General features: G+C 35.1%; 1 protein-coding gene and 1 pseudogene across 1 annotated transcript; both read right to left on the reverse strand.

The window, feature by feature from the left end:
- Positions 1 to 4,331: 4,331 nt before the first annotated feature.
- LOC123207449 lies at positions 4,332 to 9,034 on the reverse strand (annotated as a pseudogene).
- Positions 9,035 to 16,629: 7,595 nt separating this feature from the next.
- On the reverse strand, positions 16,630 to 17,479 carry LOC123207455. The gene is made up of 2 exons (XM_044624864.1): positions 17,296 to 17,479; positions 16,630 to 17,213 (listed from the first exon to the last, which is right to left on the reverse strand). The coding sequence occupies exons 1-2, from the start codon at positions 17,477 to 17,479 to the stop codon at positions 16,630 to 16,632; spliced, it is 768 nt and encodes a 255-aa protein (XP_044480799.1).
- Positions 17,480 to 18,819: the final 1,340 nt, after the last annotated feature.

The raw sequence follows: 18,819 nt of genomic DNA on the forward strand, positions 1-18,819 counted from the left end.
ACGAAAATTGCCAAATTTCTTTAGAGAATTCATGGGGTTTACTTATATTGGCTGTCATTCTGTTCGGTCCCCCAAGGAAGACACATCGATTGTCATTATTTGAAGCACTACGAAACCACAATAAGAACTCTGAGTAGTCTTTAGCCAATCGTGAGTCCATAGGACACTCCTTAGGTACGAGTTGTTTATTCTTTTGCATATTCATTGGATCTGTAAAAGGACTTACCAATTGCTTTCCTTTTTCGCAGCACATGTCCAAATACTAACACTTTTTTGGCAGTTTGTGGCTTCTCAATAATTGTCGATGGGTTATCCTTTTGTTATTGCACATCATTGTCAAATGAGTCATCCAACTAGAAAAACAAATTTATGGTTGTCATTATTTTATAATACAACTAATTGAAATAATAAAAAAAGTATAGTGGATAATAACCTATAATGATCCCGACGTTTGATACAAATCCTCAATTCTCGTAATTCAATGCTTTAAGGAGGACTGGAGTTCCTGTATCTCCTCATGAAGCCTGTTGTTGTCACTGCTCCTGTATCTCCCTAATTAGCATCGATGTTTACCCCTGTATCTTTCCATGAATCATCGATGCATGTTACTACCACTCGACCCACATCGTCACAAGCTATTAGTCAAGTTGTTACTGAATCTGAGAGTTGATGACTCTTGCATGCTTTGTTAAAAGCTGTTAAAAATGGTCATGCGAGACACTACTGTACAAAGTCCTATGAATTGAATGTCTTATGAGAAAGGTAGACACTTGTAGAGGGGATACATGTACATTATAAGAGACCCTCTCTGATTCTCAAGGGTATGTGGTGCTACAGGATGACATCCGTAGAGAGGATGTTTGTCCAATTCTAGAAGTGCTAGGAACAATAGGTTAGGGCCCTTGTGATAAGGATATTCATACAGATACGGTGACGACTTAGGGGTTGGCCACATAGGTAGGGTAAACTTGTATAAAAAAAGATACCATGAAGACATGAAAGAGTTGAGACTTAATAGTTGAGGAATGCAAAGACCCTCTGGAGGTTGCCTGAAAGACAGTAGGACAAAACGATAGGGTATCATCATCATCATCATCTAAATTTATAGACTCGTTATCTGATGATGCCTATGATGTCTATTCTCCCATAAACTTCAAAGCCTGTATATACCATTTGGAGTCACACTCAATCTCAATCAAATGCAATACAATTGTAATCCCCTCCTAGAACATTAAGGAAATATATAAAAATTAATGAAATGAAAGATGAAATGATAAAATATAAATGTATCAATGAACAACTTATAGAAGGAGCATCCCAAAGTATCGATATATCATCCCAGATTGGTAGCACAATAGTCTTCCACTTCAACATATGTAGGACCTGATCATCTACTTTCAGACGGACATAAGATGATAGATTGTAAATAGTCTCATAAATCCTATATTGAACAATGTACAATATTTATGGTTAGTAGTTACAATCGTGGGTGTGAATGTTAACTTCATGGATTATGCAATACTTACCTAAAAAACAATTAGGTATCTCAAGACATTGTAACTAAGCAATAGGAATAGACTCATGTAGGGTAGACAGTGTTATACACAATATTGATATTTACTATGTATGCCCTTCTGCATCGAATCAACTGTTCGTTTCCATGTCACCATCCCCTATGGGTAATAACTAAATACATCTAAATTGTCGGCTAAATGTAAAAAACAATCAATTATTTTTGTTTTTATTGTTTGCCCCTTATAGTCTCATAAACGTTAAAAACAATACCGCGAACTTCACAATATCTTCATCATTGTCTCCCCAAATTTGATTGCCAACTATTTGCTCGATCCTCTCATAAGATAACAACCTGTTAATACTCAAGAAGTATTCCTCTCTCAATTGAGACATCTCCATATAATCAATGTAGTTGGACACCTCCATATCCTCTCCAAATATCAAACCAATGACTAACACAAACTTAATAGGGCTAAATCGAAACTCAAGATTATTTAATTTGAACCATATTTCTCTCACTAGGTCTCGTGGTTAATTATACGAAGTAACATCACATGCATCAAAACGACATTAAACCTTAGCTCTGTCAAATCTAATAAGCGTTCGAAATAGGTTGTCTGAAAAATAGCTTTTTGAGTAAGTGTTAGTTTGTTTCTAATTATAATCATGGTGTCCATCTTTGTCCAAATTGACATGTGCACTCGGAATCCGTACGTCTTATAGAATTTGTACACCCCTTCCTAATAGTTGATTACAAATGCCTGAAAAATATATTATTTCGTTTATTACATTAATGAAAAATTAATAAAATATAATTATTAATAAAAAAAATCAAATAAACTAGATTATAATTAAATTAATTTGGTTTGCGTTAACTAATTCAATTGACTCTTCTATTTTTCAAAATTAAAAATGGTCTTAAAATTATATTGTAAAATGAATTTTTTCATGACATATAAACTATATATGAAAACTGTTAAATTTGATGTGAGATTATTTTTTTCTTTATTTACTTCATTTATCTTTCTAATGGGTGTTTCTTATATTTTCAGATAATCATCATACTACTTGATGATTTTTAATCTTTCAACTCAAGAATGGATGAAATTATCCAACATAAATATCAAATAATTACAACCCTAATTTTAGATTAACCTACATAAATGTCAAATAATTATAACCCTAGTTTTAAATTAGCATACTTGAGTTTAAATGACATTTCACCTATACTAATCTAAAAAATTTAAACTAAATCACCAACATACTTGATAATTTTCAATCTCTCAATTGAAGGATGGATGAGAGATTGAATAAAAATTCTATTCTTGATAATTTTAAAAAATTTAAACACAATCACTAGCATACTTGGTAAATAATTCTACTCAACTAACCAACTTAAGTTAAATTTTTCTATAAAGTGAGAAGATCTGCTTGGTGGCAAAAAGGGTTGGCTTCAACACCAGTGAGTTAAATTTTTCCATAAAATGAGAAGATCTGCTTGGTGGCAAAAAGGGTTGGTGTTGGTGCCAACTTGTTCTTCCATTTCATTTTTATATAAAAAATAAGAAACCTCATCTGTTGTCCTACCATTGCGTCACTGTTGTCAATCCAAGAAGTTTTATCGTCGATCAATGATCGATGAAGCTGTTCACTGAATTTTCCTCGTTCACAGGAAAACAATCCGATGATTTCTTATGTTATATGTAATACTCTTATGATAGAAAATATGCTTTCGCAGAAAATAATTTGCAAGAAGGATGCAGAATATGTATTCTGCATACATTCACATGAATGAACACGTGGAAGAAGCAAGCATGCATAATGTATTTTGCATATTCCTTATTGCAAAGAATATATTCTTTGCATATAAAATATATGGGAATATTTTTATTGTCACCAAGTTTTGCCATGCGAAGGCCTTCAATTATTGGATTATTTTTGCATGTACTGCTTTAATATTAGATTAATACCAATCATGATTTAGAAAAATAAGATCAAGTAAATTTAAAATTTTTTAGATTTGAATTTAAACTTAATATAATTTAATCTAAAAAATTTTTAAATTCACTTAATCTTATCTAACACATATATAAACCTATTGATACCAAATATTCGCATATGTTCTCTCTTTGTATAATATATAAAGAGAATAGTGTTGTCTTGTCTAGTTTCTCAAAGTTGAAGATAGGGACAATTTAGGTAATCCAACATACAAAATGGTAAAAATGTTTAGAGTGTGAATAGTATGATATAAATGTATAAATGGGCTCAGATTAGGGTTAAAAATTAAATGTCCCTTCTTTTTGGTACTGCTTGAGTTCATCGTAGCTCTTCTCTTATACCTCTCTTTTGAATGCATTTCACAGGTCCCTTCAGGAGGATTTCCAAATCTTTTTGTCTTTCCGGGGGGACATTGTGAAACATTTCCAGGTTCCTTCCTAATTCCAACACTGCTCAAGGTCAAATGGCAGGAATAGAGGTTCATCATCATCCAAATCTTCCAGGGTCTCTTCAGGATAATTTAACAATTTGACTTCAGGATTGGAGCTACAATTTTCTCCTCATCCAAAACCTGAGAAATCAATTGAGATAGGTTCCTATATCTATTTCAGAATTCCCTGGATCCAGGCCCTCCAGCAAAGTTTCTTCTGCAACAAGTTTTTTTTTTTTTTTTTTTCAGAATGCAAATTGTCAGGAAGGCCTGTTCCCAAATATAATTGATGAGGAAACCTAGAATATAAGAAGCCTGCAATTGCAAGGACCAGCGATTTTTTGAAGAATTCCGAAGAGACAAAAAGGAAAAATGAAAAATTAAGTTATGATGTGGTGACAGAATTGAAATAAGGAAAAAATAATTCTTCTAAGCTTGTACAAATCATTACATAGAAAAGAAGGAAATAGAAAAATAATTAATATGAATTCAATTGATAGGACAAAAAAACTGAAGAGAATATGAAGCTACAATAACACAGGTAGCAGGAGTTACTTTTCATTAATCGCTCACTGTATGCATGGGACTCTCTCATTAGACTAGCCTAATCAGATTAAAACTAGGATTCTATAAAAGTCATGATACCATCGCTCATTTACTTTCAGGCCACTGGAGAAAGCTTGCTGTTGCGCCAGCTCCAGTAGCTAGCTCTCATAATATCAACTTGCTCCAAAACATCACAAATTGCCTTAGCCAAGTCAGAATCAGCTGGATTATATTCTGGAGTCAGTGCATCTATGGCTTCTCTGAAGTCTTGACTTGGCTGAAAACCGTGGCAAAGCAGATCTAAAAGCGTGCTCAGAGCAAATACATAGTTGCCTTGAGTATTCAAAACCTTCAAACATATTGAGGAGACTCGAGGATCATTCCAAGACCCAGTGTCGTTCTTGTAAAGGCCTCGAAGGTATCTCCATGGGCTCTCATTATCAGGATAGGCCATAATGGCTTCAACAGTACAGCTTACTTCCGAGTTTCTCATGGCCTTGAGGCCCCCAATTAAGGGAGACCTAGTTATTACAAAGTATTGCCGCATACAGCAAACATAGAAATGCAAGTAAAAGGGAAGCATACAAAAGGAGACATCCTTGGAAACTGGCATGCTAATGTTACTGTACCAGTAAGGGAGCATTTTGCTAGTAAAAGAGAAACACACACAGAGGGTAACTGCCATAAAGTGGCAAACTTCTCCAACAACTCTTATATACAAAGAGCACATGAAGCCAAGGAGAACTTTAAAAATAATGAACCATGCATTTAAAAGTTTCAGGAAGGTTTTAATCAAAACTAGTGCTAAAAGAATTCAAAGAAGAGGTTTATGTTACTTTTGATCCCAATCTTCCATTCAGTTTCTAATGTAAAAGCTTAAAAGCTGGAACTATGGTATTCATCATGCATTTCATGTTTACTAATTAACAGGTATATATCCAGGTGCTTTTGGTACTAGTAAAACAACTAAAATTGCAAAAGAGCCTTCTTTATTTCATTTGTAACATTTAGCTAAAATATAAAAAGCAATTTTTGAGGATAGATAAGCATCCAGCAGATTCTTAACTACAAAGCATTGCCAGATGCTTGTGCAAGATAGAGTACTTATAGAAGCTTTCTCAAAAGCATCTCAGAAACATTCTTATTGTGGCTAAGATCCGAACAGCAATGTGTAGACATTTTATTATTACCTGATTCCATGCACAATTGTTGTATATATTCTCTTCAAGAAGCTGCCAACAATAGTCAAGTTCATCTTCCCTCCCTCCTAATGCCTGAAGTCCCACTGGAAAAGGTAAACTACATTTTTAATCCTATATTTCACTTACAATACAAAAGGTAAATGCCTAATGGAGCTATAACTACTCAATCAACCAATGGAAATTGAAAAACTGAAAAAGAGTACCTAAAAGACTTTGTAGAAGTATTTTTATATTGTGTTGTTGATGTTTAAGTAACATGATGCTAACAAACCTGCCTATGGGACCTGGCATGATAATTTATGGGATCAGGGGAAAGTATCTTCCTGGTGAAATCAAGTTCCTTGCTTGTCAGAGAAGTCCCTAATTTCTGAGCAACCCACCGCCTATGATGCCTGAAAAACAGTGATCATCATTGTTTTCAGTGATACACCGGTGCTGGGAGCAAAGACTATAATGTTAGCCAGGTACAATTAACCTGATAATTTGTTTTGATCATTTAAGATTCACAAAGTCCTCCTATCGTTTTAAGGAAGCCACTACTTATTAAGGTCATGTGTGATAGCAAATCAATCTTGATGAGTACACAAGATTCAAACCATAACAAATCGACTCTCCAGCCTAACAACATACTAAATACAGCAACGAGAACTAGTTTAACCTGATAAAGTACCTAGTGGATATATGCAAAGAGAATCTTTCCATAAAAATGAATTTCAGTTCATTTATTATCTTATTTCATTTCCTCTTAATAATTTTCAGAGTCGAGATAACATATAATGTTATAACTCATTGAAGAAGAATTTTCCCAAATGGCTAAATCACTCCATCCTATGCATAATGTGTTGGCTCAACAATTCGGAAACTGATAGGACCTAGGGTGTACAAGAAATATAAGGGCAAGGGCAGAAGATTAAAGTTGTGTGATGAGGTGGAGCAATCTAAGGAAAGAAGGGGCACATGGGCAACAGGGGAGAGAGCAAAGGAAGGAGCACAAAAGCAGTATATTAAAAAAGAAGGAAAAAGCAGTAGGGAGAGATCAGAAAATTTCAGATAGTGTGGAAAAAATTGAGGGAGAGTGCAGGCCCATCGAATGCCTTGCATATTGGCTATTTTTCCTAGTTTATATAATAGGAATTTGTGGTTATCTTCTTTGTTTATGTAATAGGAGTGTGAGACACTTCATGATTTCCATAAACAGAACCCAATCTGTATTGATATCAATGTTGTGTGCTTAAATGAATATTCAATACAAAATTACAATTCTAGAATGTGTGTTTACTTTCTAAATTCTTCTATCGCTTTGTGACTGGATTGATTGTTGTGAGATTGTATTGAGTTGTGGTAGGAGTATTTACTTTGCTGGAAGTTGTGGTGCTTTGGCTGCGTTGCTGTGAAAATTTCTGCAGGTGAAGATTGTTAAACGGCAGCAAGAGCCTTGTTGTAAGAAGAGCACTTCAGGTACCTATAAAAAACATATGCTTACAGCATCAGACATTAGGTAGCCTGCTCAGAACCCACTTTCGCTGCTAGTGGATGATTTTTGAGACACATAACCATTTAACATTATTTTGTTCTATACTTACAAATTTCATATAGGGAGAAATAATAAAACTGAAATGATTAAAGAAGCACTGATCCATCGGTTCACCATATTTGACTGTTCTAGAGTTACCCTTGGCAATACATCCAACAAAATCGAGTTCCTCAAGCAAGTCAGCATCAAGTGCTTCAAATGATTGATGCCTGAAATGCCAAACCTTCAAAGAAGAGGAGAAATGATGGCTCCTTTTGTATATTCTCTAATAGAACTTGTTCAAAAACAATAATGACACCAATTACTTCACCACAAGATCACAATGATCCCAAATATTTAACATTCATGAAAATCTTGCACATGTCCATTTCCCCATTCTGAGAAACACATTTACCCATTTTTAGTGTCTTGATCTGAACAAGTAAATAAGTCTAATGCACATGAAGATTACCAGAACAGTTTTTTGTATATAAATAATAACGTCACCAATAATTTCACCACAAGATCACAATAATCCCAAATATTTAACATTTATGAAAATCTTGCACATGTTCACTTCCCCATTCTCAGAAACAAATTTACCCATTTTAGTGTCTTGATCTGAACAAGTAATTAAGTCTCATGCTCATCAGGATTACCGGAACAACAGTTTTATGTACATAAATTTCAATCCTTGTAATATGAAACATTATAATTATAGCATTCAAAGTCAAACTCATACATACATTTGTACTTGTACATCATTATAAGCACTTTCACCTGCAAAAAAAACACAACCAAAATGTCCTGAAAATACAATAATTGCACAAAAACAAAAGGATTTGATGAATTACCATGTAATTTCCTGGATTGAGGATGGCTTCATGAGCTAGCTGAAGAGCACGAGGAGAGAGCTCGTTGGCTGAGTAGATGGCACGAAAGCAGTCGATGGTTTCTCTAAATTCTTGCTCGTAGGAAGTTGGAACAACAAGATTCGGGCCATCGTCTTGTCGAATGGGTTTGACATCAGACCACTCTGGTCTTAGGCTCAGTGGCATCATCTCTTGCTCCAACTGCTCTTCATCTGAGTCCATGGTTCTTCTTTTGCTTTATACCTGCTTGACTCAAGATTCAGAGAAAATATCCTGCACACATGTTTTCTGTCCATTAACAATTGAGGAAATTTTTTCAAAACAAACGAATATGTCCTTGAAACTAAGAAATATTTAGGTGTTTTGTTATCCAACACATAATCTTTTTCTGTAAAAACTAAATACCACCTCTGATCACTCTACTGCATATACAATAAAACTAAAACTTAAAAATCATAAATATTGGAAAGTTAAATTACAAGCATAAACTATTAAAACATACAACTTTAAATATAATGCAGTGCCAGAATTTGGTGGGAAATTTCTCGAGAGCAATTTTGTTTCATTTATTTCTAAAAGGAGATCAAGATAAGTTTATATGGATTTAGTTTTAAACAAAAAATATAGCAGTCGGCAATCAGCGAAAATAAACCTGACTGAAACAACTTAACAAAATTCAATAAAATCACTGAAAATTATAAAAATACTGAACTTTGAACTGGTTTCTAGCAATGACATTCCCTTCTATTTTTAATAAAACAAAAGTGATCAACTTTGAATTTTTACTCCTCCATTAATGTCAAATCTGCGCAATTTTTTTGCATAAAATACAAAAATACCCCAAAATCACAAAACCCTAATCATCATAATAATCAGCAATTCAATCAAACAACAAAATGAGTTTCTTTAGTAAGCGATAAGAGAGTGATGCGTCTGCTTGATTTTTTCATGAAGAAATTACAAAAAGATTGAGAGGAAGGGAAAGAATGCAGAGAAGGAAGAAAACACGTGAACTGTGTTGGGTGCCCAAAACTAAGTCATTTAATTATGTATTCGTATTTACATTATTTGAGCCCATCAAAATGATGACGCACAACTTATTGGCTCAACGACACCGTTTCATTATTACAATAGCAATCTTCCAACAATTCTAAACGACAATGTTTTGCTTAATTTCTTTTACTAACGCTACACTGCATTATCTAACTACCCACAACTGCTGCTTCCTTCACCGTTTTATCCACCAGTCTTACTTACTTCCATCATGCATTTAGTCGATTTACTCTTCCATCTGTTCAGCCTGCAACAGTTGCCCCCTCCCGAGCTTCCCTGTCCTCAAGGGAGAAATCAGGGAACCAATGCCTGAGCGTCTCAGTAAACTCCCAAGTTGCAGTCTCGGCTGACTCCCCTTGCCATTGAATTAACAGTTTGGCAGGTGGAGCATGGCCACGCTTGACAAGCTTCCTGTCAAGGACCTTCTGAGGATATCTAGCAGCCTTTTGGAACTGTGGTGGTAAGACAGAAGAAGCTTGGATGCGAGCATAAGTTGGACGCAGAAAGGAAACATGGAAAACGTTATATATCATGGCATTGACAGGGAGCTGTAACCTATAAACTACCTTCCCAATAGCTTCAATAATTTGATATGGCCCAAAATACTTAGGTTGGAGCTTAGGATTGCCTTGATGAACTGACACCTGATGACAGGGTTGCAATTTCACATAAACCAGGTCAACAATCTGGTAGCTGTGGTTAGTCCTTTTGCAGTTAGCCAACGACTTCATCCTATGCTGAGCCCTTGTAAGATTACGCTGAAGAATTTTGATAGTAGACCCTCTTACCCTCAACATAGTTTCCACCGCAGCCACACTGGAATCCTTTAGGAAGTAGGGAAGATGCAACGAGGGAGGATACCTGTATAAAGCTTCAAAAGGAGTCACAGCAATGCTTGAATGATAGCTAATGCTATACCAATGTTCAGCTAAGGATAACTAGTAAACCCAAGTTTGAGGAAGTTCCCCTGCCATACATCTTGAATACACCTCCAGACACCTATTCACCACTTCAGTTTGGCCATCCATTTGAGGATGGTATGCTGTGGAGTATCGGAGGCAAACTCCCTACAATCTGAAGAGGTCCTGCCAGAATTTACTAAGGAACACCACACCTCTATCAATAGTTATAGTGTGAGGATTGCCATGGAGTTTGAATACATTATCCATGAAGAGGTGAGCTACTGTCTCCAATGAAAATGGGTGGTTGAGAGCCATAAAGTGACCATATTTGGTTAGTCTGTCTACCACCACCATGGATGATTTCCCTTGAGATTTCAACAACCCCTCGACAAAGCCCATGGTCAAATTCTAGAAAACTCCTGATGGAATTAACAAAGGTTGCAGCAATCCAGAAGCGGCATGATTTTCAGGTTTATACTGCTAGCAAATGGAGCAAATTCGAATGTAGTTGCAGACAGCTTTCCACATACCTCTCCAATATACTACAGAAGCCAATCTCTTCATAGTAACTGTCACCCCTGAATGCCCCCCAACAGGAGAATCATGGAAGAGCTTTAACAACTGATCTTGCAGCTTGCAACAATTAGCAACAACCAGTTTACCTTACCGTCGCAATTGCCCATGCTACCACTCAAATTTGCTATATGCTTCAGGATCTTTTTCCTTAGCTGCAATAATGTGCCTCAAGTGAATATCCTGCTGCCAACCTTCTTCAATTTGGGACATCAATTCAACAGGTATTACAACCATTGTTAAAGTATAAGCTTGCAAAAAGGAGGCTCTCGGGAGAGTGTTAGCCACTGCATTCCCTTCCCTTTTTATACTCTATCACTTAGTCAAACTGCAACAATTTTGCCACCCATACTTGTTGAGAAGGGGTAGTCACTCTTTGCTCTAGTAAGTGTTTTAAGCTTTGATGGTTAGTTCTTATAATGAAACGTTGAACTGTCAAATAATGCTCCCATTTATTTACTATGAACAGGATTGCTAACATTTCCTTCTCATATGCAGACAAGAGGCGACTTTTGGGAGACAAGACCTTGTTGATATATTGAACAGGGTGGCCTTCTTGCATCAAGACTGCACCAATTCCATAACTCGATGCATCTGCCTCAACCAGGAAAACCTTGTTCATATCAGGGAGTGCTAAGAATGAAGTTGCACTCAAACAAGACTTGAGTTGCTCAAAAGAAAGCTGTGCAGCTTCATTCCAGCAGAAGGATTCCTTCTTTAACAACTCAGTGAGAGGTCTAACTAATTCTCCATATCACTTTATAAACCTCCTATAATACCCAGCCATGACTAAGAATGCCCTTAACCGCTTTGGTGATGCAGGCACAGCCATGTCTCAGATTGCTGCCACTTTCTGAGGATCAGTTTTTCACTTCAGTAGCACTGATTATATAGCCTAGGTATTCCACCTATGAAGCTCAAAAAATACACTTGCTTCTCTTAGCATACAAATGATTCACCTCTAGTAGTTTCAATACAACCTACAAATGATTCAAATGATCATCTTGATTCTTGCTATATGTATATATATAGCATTCACGATGTTTTAGAAGGTGGAGGGAGCATTAGTGAAACCAAACGACATCACCAAAATCTCATAATGTCCCTTATGAGTTTTAAATGTCATTTTATCTATAGAAAAGGGATGCATTTGGATTGGCCAATATCCCAAACTTAGGTCAATTTTTGAGAAAATTACTGCACCTCCAAACTTATCCAGAAGCTCTTCTATGAGGGGTATGAGATACCTATCCTTAATGGTTACTTGGTTGCGTGATCTATAGTTTATGCAGATCCTCCAAGTCCCATCTTTTTTCTTAACCGATACCTCAAGGCTGGAGTAGGGACTGCTACTGTTTCGAATCACCCATGAATCCAGCATCTCTTGCACCAACTTCTCAATCACATCCTTCTGAACTCTACTAATTTATATGGCCTGAGGTTCACTGGTTTAGCACCTTCTTGAGCATAACTTTGTGATCCAGTAGTCTTGTTGGTGGTAGGTCTGTTGGCTCTTCAAAAAGGGTCTGAAACTTGACCAAAAGGTTCTCCAATTCACTCTCAAGCCCTGCTATGCTATCCTTACCAGCTTGCAGATTATAAAGTTGCATTTCCACTCCTAGATTAGTCACCAACATTAACTGAATGGAAGCCAACTGCTGGTTCTTAAACAGAAGTTTGTTTAGTTACTCCTCTCTAATACAACTTACCTGCATATCTTTATATCCTTGCAAGAAATACTTCTGCTCTCCTATAAAAAACCTTATAGTCAATGTCTTAAAGTTCCAAATTATGTCGCCTAACCCTACCAACCACTGTGCTCCCAAGATCAAATTAGAGCTTTCCAATGGAAGTGTATAAGCATCCACTGTAATAGCTTGTCCCTGCACTCGAACATCCAACCCTTCCCACCACCCTTTGCACTGCAAGTCTTGGCCATTAGCCACTGTGACTTGCACCCTTTCTACTTTCTTTATTGGGCACCCTAACATCTGAGTTGTGTACTCACTCAAAAAGTTATGAGTGCTTCCCGAATCCACCAAAATACAGAGTTACCTCCTGCCATGCATGCGCATAATTCTCATAATACGGAACCCCACTAATCCTTGCAAAGCCTGTAAAGAAAGCTGCATCAATCCTGCATTCTCTAGTTCTGCAACAACTACATTAGTAGTCTCTTCCTCCACAGGTTCCATATGCAACTGAATAACAAATGCTTGCCTCTTCTTGCATTTGTGTCTTTGCACAAACCTCTCATCACACCAAAAACATATGCCCTTCACCCTTTTTTCATCGAACATATTACTTGTAGCCGTCTTTGGTGGAAGTGCTCGCGATAAATTACAGATATTTGGAGTAGGCAATAATCCAGCAGAAGTAACTTGCTTAGATGGTCCAACATTAACATTTGTCCCTAAGTTTACAGGCTTACTAACAGCAGGTACCTACAACATCTTCACTCCAGGTTTAGGCTACTTTTTGAGAACTACCACTATAATCTCTTGCAACTTTGCTAAAGAGTAAGCTTCAGATAATGACCTAGGCGTAAAAATACGTACTGGCATCTGTAACTCATCTATCAATCCCGTTAAAAAGAAACTGAAAGCTTGATCTTCACAAACACCGGTCCTAGGACATAGCTCATCAAAGCAATCAAGGTAATGTTGAAGAGAATCTGCTTGTTTGAGATTCTTCATATCAGCCAGAGGATCATCATAGGCGCAGTTCCCAAATCTTGCTCTCATCGCAGCGGTATACTCCTCCCAAGATAACACCATATCACCTTTAGTCTTCTTGTGTCCCTAGTGCCATTGCATAGTTTTGCCATCCAAATACAAAGCCGCAATTTTAATTTTGTCCGTAGTAGGAGTGCCATCTACTTCAAATTAATACTGAGCCTTCAAAATCCTCTCTATTAAAGCGAGAGAAATCCAAATGCGGTGCTCTGCCCTAATGATGTCGTGAATCCATCATAGCCTTCGATGTACCTTTTTCCTGCCTTGTTGCGACCTTAGAAACAACCTCCGTTTGCTGGAGACTCAGTCCTTCAATCAACTTTTGTAATTCCTCTATCGTCTGCTAAAGTCTTGTTTGAGACTCTTGCAAACGATCCTGTTGCCCCTTCTCCGATTTTGTCACTAATTGCGCCACCATCTGTGTCATCTCAGGCCGAAAATCTTGAAAACGAGTCCCATCTGCCATGGCCAAGTCTTGGCTCTGATACCACTGATACGTCTGCTTGATTTTTTTTTGAAGAAATTACAGAAAGATTGAGAGGAAGGGAAATAATGCAGAGTAGGAAGAAAACACGTGAATTTGTGTTGAGCGCCAAAAACCAACTCATTTCATTATGCATTCATATTTACATTATTCGCGCCATCAAAACGATGACGCACAACTTATTCTCCCAACGACACCGTTTCATTATTACAATGTTATTCCTCCTGCAATGCTAAATGACAATGTTTTGCTCAATTTCTTATACTAACACGACACCGTATTATCTAACTGCCTACAACCACTGCTTCCTTCACCATTTTATCCAACAGTCTTTCTTACTTCATGCGTTCAGTCAATTTACTCTTCCATCCGTTCAACCAACAACAGAGAGTATGAAGGATACCGGGGTGGGTGCACCCACAAATACGACCGGAACTTGTCGATACGACGGTTGTTTGCTTCTACTCCTGAAGAAAGCCGACGACGTCTCTCTAATGTGAAGTTGTTGTGTCGGCATCTGTTGGATTTGGACTCGATCTTTTTTGGAGTTGTCACTCCTTTTAGTCAATTACATTAGCGTCCCTTATATTTAGATCATTGAAATACACCCGAAGATTATTAATAGATATGGATGCCCTTGATATTTGATATAATAACAATATTCTCCCTGTTTTTTAAAAAAATTGTAATTAATTAAATTATCCAATTAAGAGGGCGCATACAAAAATGACCCAATTAAGAGGGTGTCTACAAACTTGACTAATTCTTCAGGGGTTATACATTACGACCAAAACATTATGGTTGGACAGAATTACCCATATAAAAACAAATCTTGGAATCATTTTCAACATTTTAAAACCTGCATACACAACCCACATACCCAACTTTTCGTAGAATTTTCTGACATTTTGTATTTTTTTTCTTGCTAAAAGTTAGGGAAATGTTAGTGAATCATTCATCTTCATCTTTTTCTTACTTATAATGTTAAAATTTATTTGTTTGTTAATGAAATTTGAGATTCTATAGATATCGATTATAGAGGGTTTCAACTATTGTGTTTTGTGTTAAATGGCTTTAATTGTTTGTGATTTTCTTTATTATTTTATCGATGGTTTTGTGTTTGAATAAGTTATTGGTGAATTGACATAAAAATGGATGATTAGTCTAAGTTTTTTTGCCATGTGTGATTCACAATTAATATACATACCACACATGGTGTTTGAATAGCAAGTGTATTGAATGACTTGACAATGTTGATAGTCATGATTTATGATGTAATATCGTAGACCTAAAAAATGAATCATTGACCATTGCTTGTAACCTATGTTATAAAGTTGCATTCCTACATTAGAATTGATGTTATAAAGTGCATGCCTTCATTGATTTTGGAAATCAAGCAATCTATATGTCTTGACTGTTTTCCAACACAATCACTAAATTAACTTTGTTCTAATGCATTTTACTTGTATGTTTGTCTTGAGGTGATGAAAACAATAATTATGATGTGCATGTGAGGATACATTAGCGACCGTAAACTATAATCTTAGAATGTCAATATGAAATTATTGTCAACTCACACCTATAGAAAATGCCTTAGCCTATCAATGGTTCGATTAATTAGGAAGCTATTACCCTCGGGTTAATTTATGGAGCTCATCTTCTTAGTCAATTTTTGAAGGATCCAAGACGACCTCACATGGAAATGGTGAAGTGATTACCTCAGTACTAGGAAGCACATAAACTCACCATATGGTGTGTTTCCGCATTTTGGAAATGTTTTTGTTTCCAAAACACCCCAAAAATGGTGTGAAACATTTCGGCCTTGCTTTGAAATTTTTGAAAAAATTTGAAATGCATTTAAAAGGAAAAAATGTATTTCTTTTAAAAGAAAAATTATGAAAATTGATTAAACATACATCTTTTACATTTTCAAACCCTAAGTGTCCCAAAATCTTATATTCAATTCATCTCCTGTTTACTCTCTGACGTGTTACTCAAATCCTCTCCAATATGATATATAGATTGATGTGTATTATTGTTTTCTTCTTTAATATTTACTTGTGTTTACACAAAAACACTTTGTAGTGAGTTCTATGCTTTCATTTTATCGTAATCTTCCTCTTTATTCTTTTTTTATTTTTTTTTTGCTATACAAGTTTTTTTTTTTTTGTTATAAAAAATTGGTATTTATATAAGAAGAAAACTCTTATATTTTTTACATTTATAAGTTTTCTCATGTTTTCGTTTCTTATATTTTTTAGAAAATGTGTTTTATGTTTCCGTTTCTACATTTCCACATTTCATTCTCGTTTTCGTATTAAATAACTTCAGTATTTAAAAGCAACACCAGTCCATGAATATATTACTCAACTGAATTATTATAGTGTCATATACTTAACACAATACTAATGTATTAGTATTAAATTTAGAAGTGTATGATCTAATTTTCTATTTATCTCAAATTTAAAATTATTCAATTTGCTTGAATGAAAAAGTTATTCTATATCTATACCCAATCTCCTAACAATAACATAATATCATTATACCATCTTATCGATAGTAAAATCTGTATCGAATTGACAAATTTAAAACATTCTGGCAAAATTTTGAAAGCTTTACTATCCTCCAATTAAATTAAACATTACATACAAGGTATATTAGCAATTTGAACACATCTCCCATGTGATAAAAAATAAATAAATAAATAAAATAAATGATACCTGACGGAACAATGCTTCTATTGTTCAATCCCTCCTGTAAAATCCTATAACTACCAAAACAAAACAATCATGTTCTTGTATTCTCATAAACACTCTTCCATGAAGAAAGCATCTACATTAACATCAGAATCAACCCCCTCATGTCCATCGAATTCGCCAAGGCCTAAAAAAGTCTCGATTGGAACTTCCTGGTTCATTGCAAGAACATCCTGGAAGAGATAACTATTCTTAGATGTTGCTTCTTTTATATTATCTTCAATCTCTAATGGAACAATTTTTGCAGAATGTTTTTTCGAATTTCGCAATCTTGAAGGCATGTTGTTGAGTTTCCTGACATTCTTATTGCTACTGCCTGAGTTCATCATTGCTTTTCTCTTATGCCTCTCTTTTGAATGGGTTTTACAGGTCCCTCCAGGAGTATTTTCAAGTTTTTCTATGTCTTTCCGGGGAGACATTGTGAAACTTTTCCAGGTTTCTTCAGGATTCCAACACCGTTCAAGTTCAAATGGCCAGAATAGGGGTTCATCATCATCCAAATCTTCCAGGGTCTCTTCAGGATTGGGGCTACAAGTTTTCTCCTTATCCGAAACTGAAGAAGTCAATTCGAGACTGGTTCCTAAATGTATTTCATAATTCCCTGGATCCAGGCCGTCCAGGAAAGTTTCTTCTGCAACAAGCAAAGGTTTTATTTTTTTCAGAATCAGATTTTCAGGAAATTAAGAAATGATCAACATAGAGATGAAACTTACCAGAGAGTCTGTGCTCTGCGAAAAAATTCGAAGGCGAAGGAAAATCTGAAGACAACCACAAACCTTCATTATCATCCAGGCATCTTTCCATGTCGAGCTTATCGAGATTGAAATGGTCTTTGAATGATGAGAACTGATGAGAATTTGCTGCAAGTTTCCTCCTGGATTTACAGATAGAGTCCATTTTTTCATTTAGTAAGTTAAGAGATTCGGTATCAATTGTATTCAAGAACAAAATCCACAAACCAAAAACCAAAATTAAAACCACCCCACATGTTAATAAATAACTTAAAAGAACAAAATCCAGAAGACAAGTTCATATAAAATTTCACAGTAAATAACAATATAATATAATTTAAGAGAAAAGTTCAAAGAGTTCACCCATGAAACCTAGAATTAAATAAGGAATCTTGAAAATCTAATAAGGCAGGAGGAAAATATCCAATTGACTATTTAGATGATGCAATGAATATCCAATTAACTATTTAGATGATAGGTCAATTATAAAAGGTAAGAAAGAATATGAAACCATTCAAAAAAGGAGAAAAGATTTCATAAACAGACGTCAAAGGAAATTACCAAAAGAGTAAATGAAAGCATCCATAGGACTTCACAATAAAATATTTTTCCTAAAATACCCTTGTCGTTTCTTCTTAATTACCATGTTTGTCACTGTGAATTATCCAGGATTTATGTTAGTATGATCTGTATGAGAAGCCTGCAATTGCAAAGACATGATGTAATGACAGAATTGAAAGAAGGAAAAAATAATTCTTCTAAGCTTGATCAAGTCATATCACATAGAAAAGAACGAAATAGAAAATTAATAGACAAGACAAAGGAATGAAGAGAATTGACATTGACAAATATAACTAATATAGAAAAATTAGAATTAGTCAAATTGTACATTAAATTTTGGGATTTCCTTTAGATTTACATATAATTTGTAAGGCATGAGGACTTTAACATGCACAAAATAACAAAAAAGTCGAATGGAAAGAGGTTAATTACCTTGCCGAGAGGAGCTCTAGCCCTATAATTTATGAAGACTACAAAGTTAGAAAGACCTTAAAACATGTTGATTCGGATAATAAAAGATTATTAAGATAATTTATCTTTATTAGTGATATTAACTTATAGTATTGATCATATTGATAGAGTCTAGGATGATTAAACTTAATTAAAAGAGACGAGTTTGAGACAAGATCAATTTAGACCCATTAACTATGGTTTATGAATTATACTATATCATTTTTTGTCATTTAAAATGTTGACAAAATTTCAAATTTTAATTTAATTGGGATCAATTTAATTGTTATAAATGAGTAAAGTAATTGCAAATGGTTATTTTATATACCACTTTACTGCATCTTAGACGGTTAGATTATGAGTTATGAATAATTATTAATTAACGGTTCTAATATCAATTTATTCAAGATGTACCTCTCTTAAATTTGCTTGACAAGTAAGAAAGGAGAGTTACAATAGTAAAGAGTAATACTAAATGAACTAACAAAATAGCTA

This window comes from Mangifera indica, unplaced genomic scaffold (assembly GCF_011075055.1).
Source record: "Mangifera indica cultivar Alphonso unplaced genomic scaffold, CATAS_Mindica_2.1 Un_0079, whole genome shotgun sequence".
Taxonomy (NCBI): domain Eukaryota; kingdom Viridiplantae; phylum Streptophyta; class Magnoliopsida; order Sapindales; family Anacardiaceae; genus Mangifera; species Mangifera indica.

Coding starts and splice junctions, on each gene's coding strand:
- LOC123207455 (XM_044624864.1), bottom strand. CDS start 17,479: ATGGACTCTATCTGTAAATCCAGGAGGAAACTTGCAGCAAATTCTCAT. Junction 17,214..17,295: donor CGCAGAGCACAGACTCTCTG/GTAAGTTTCATC, acceptor TGCTTGTTGCAG/AAGAAACTTTCCTGGACGGC.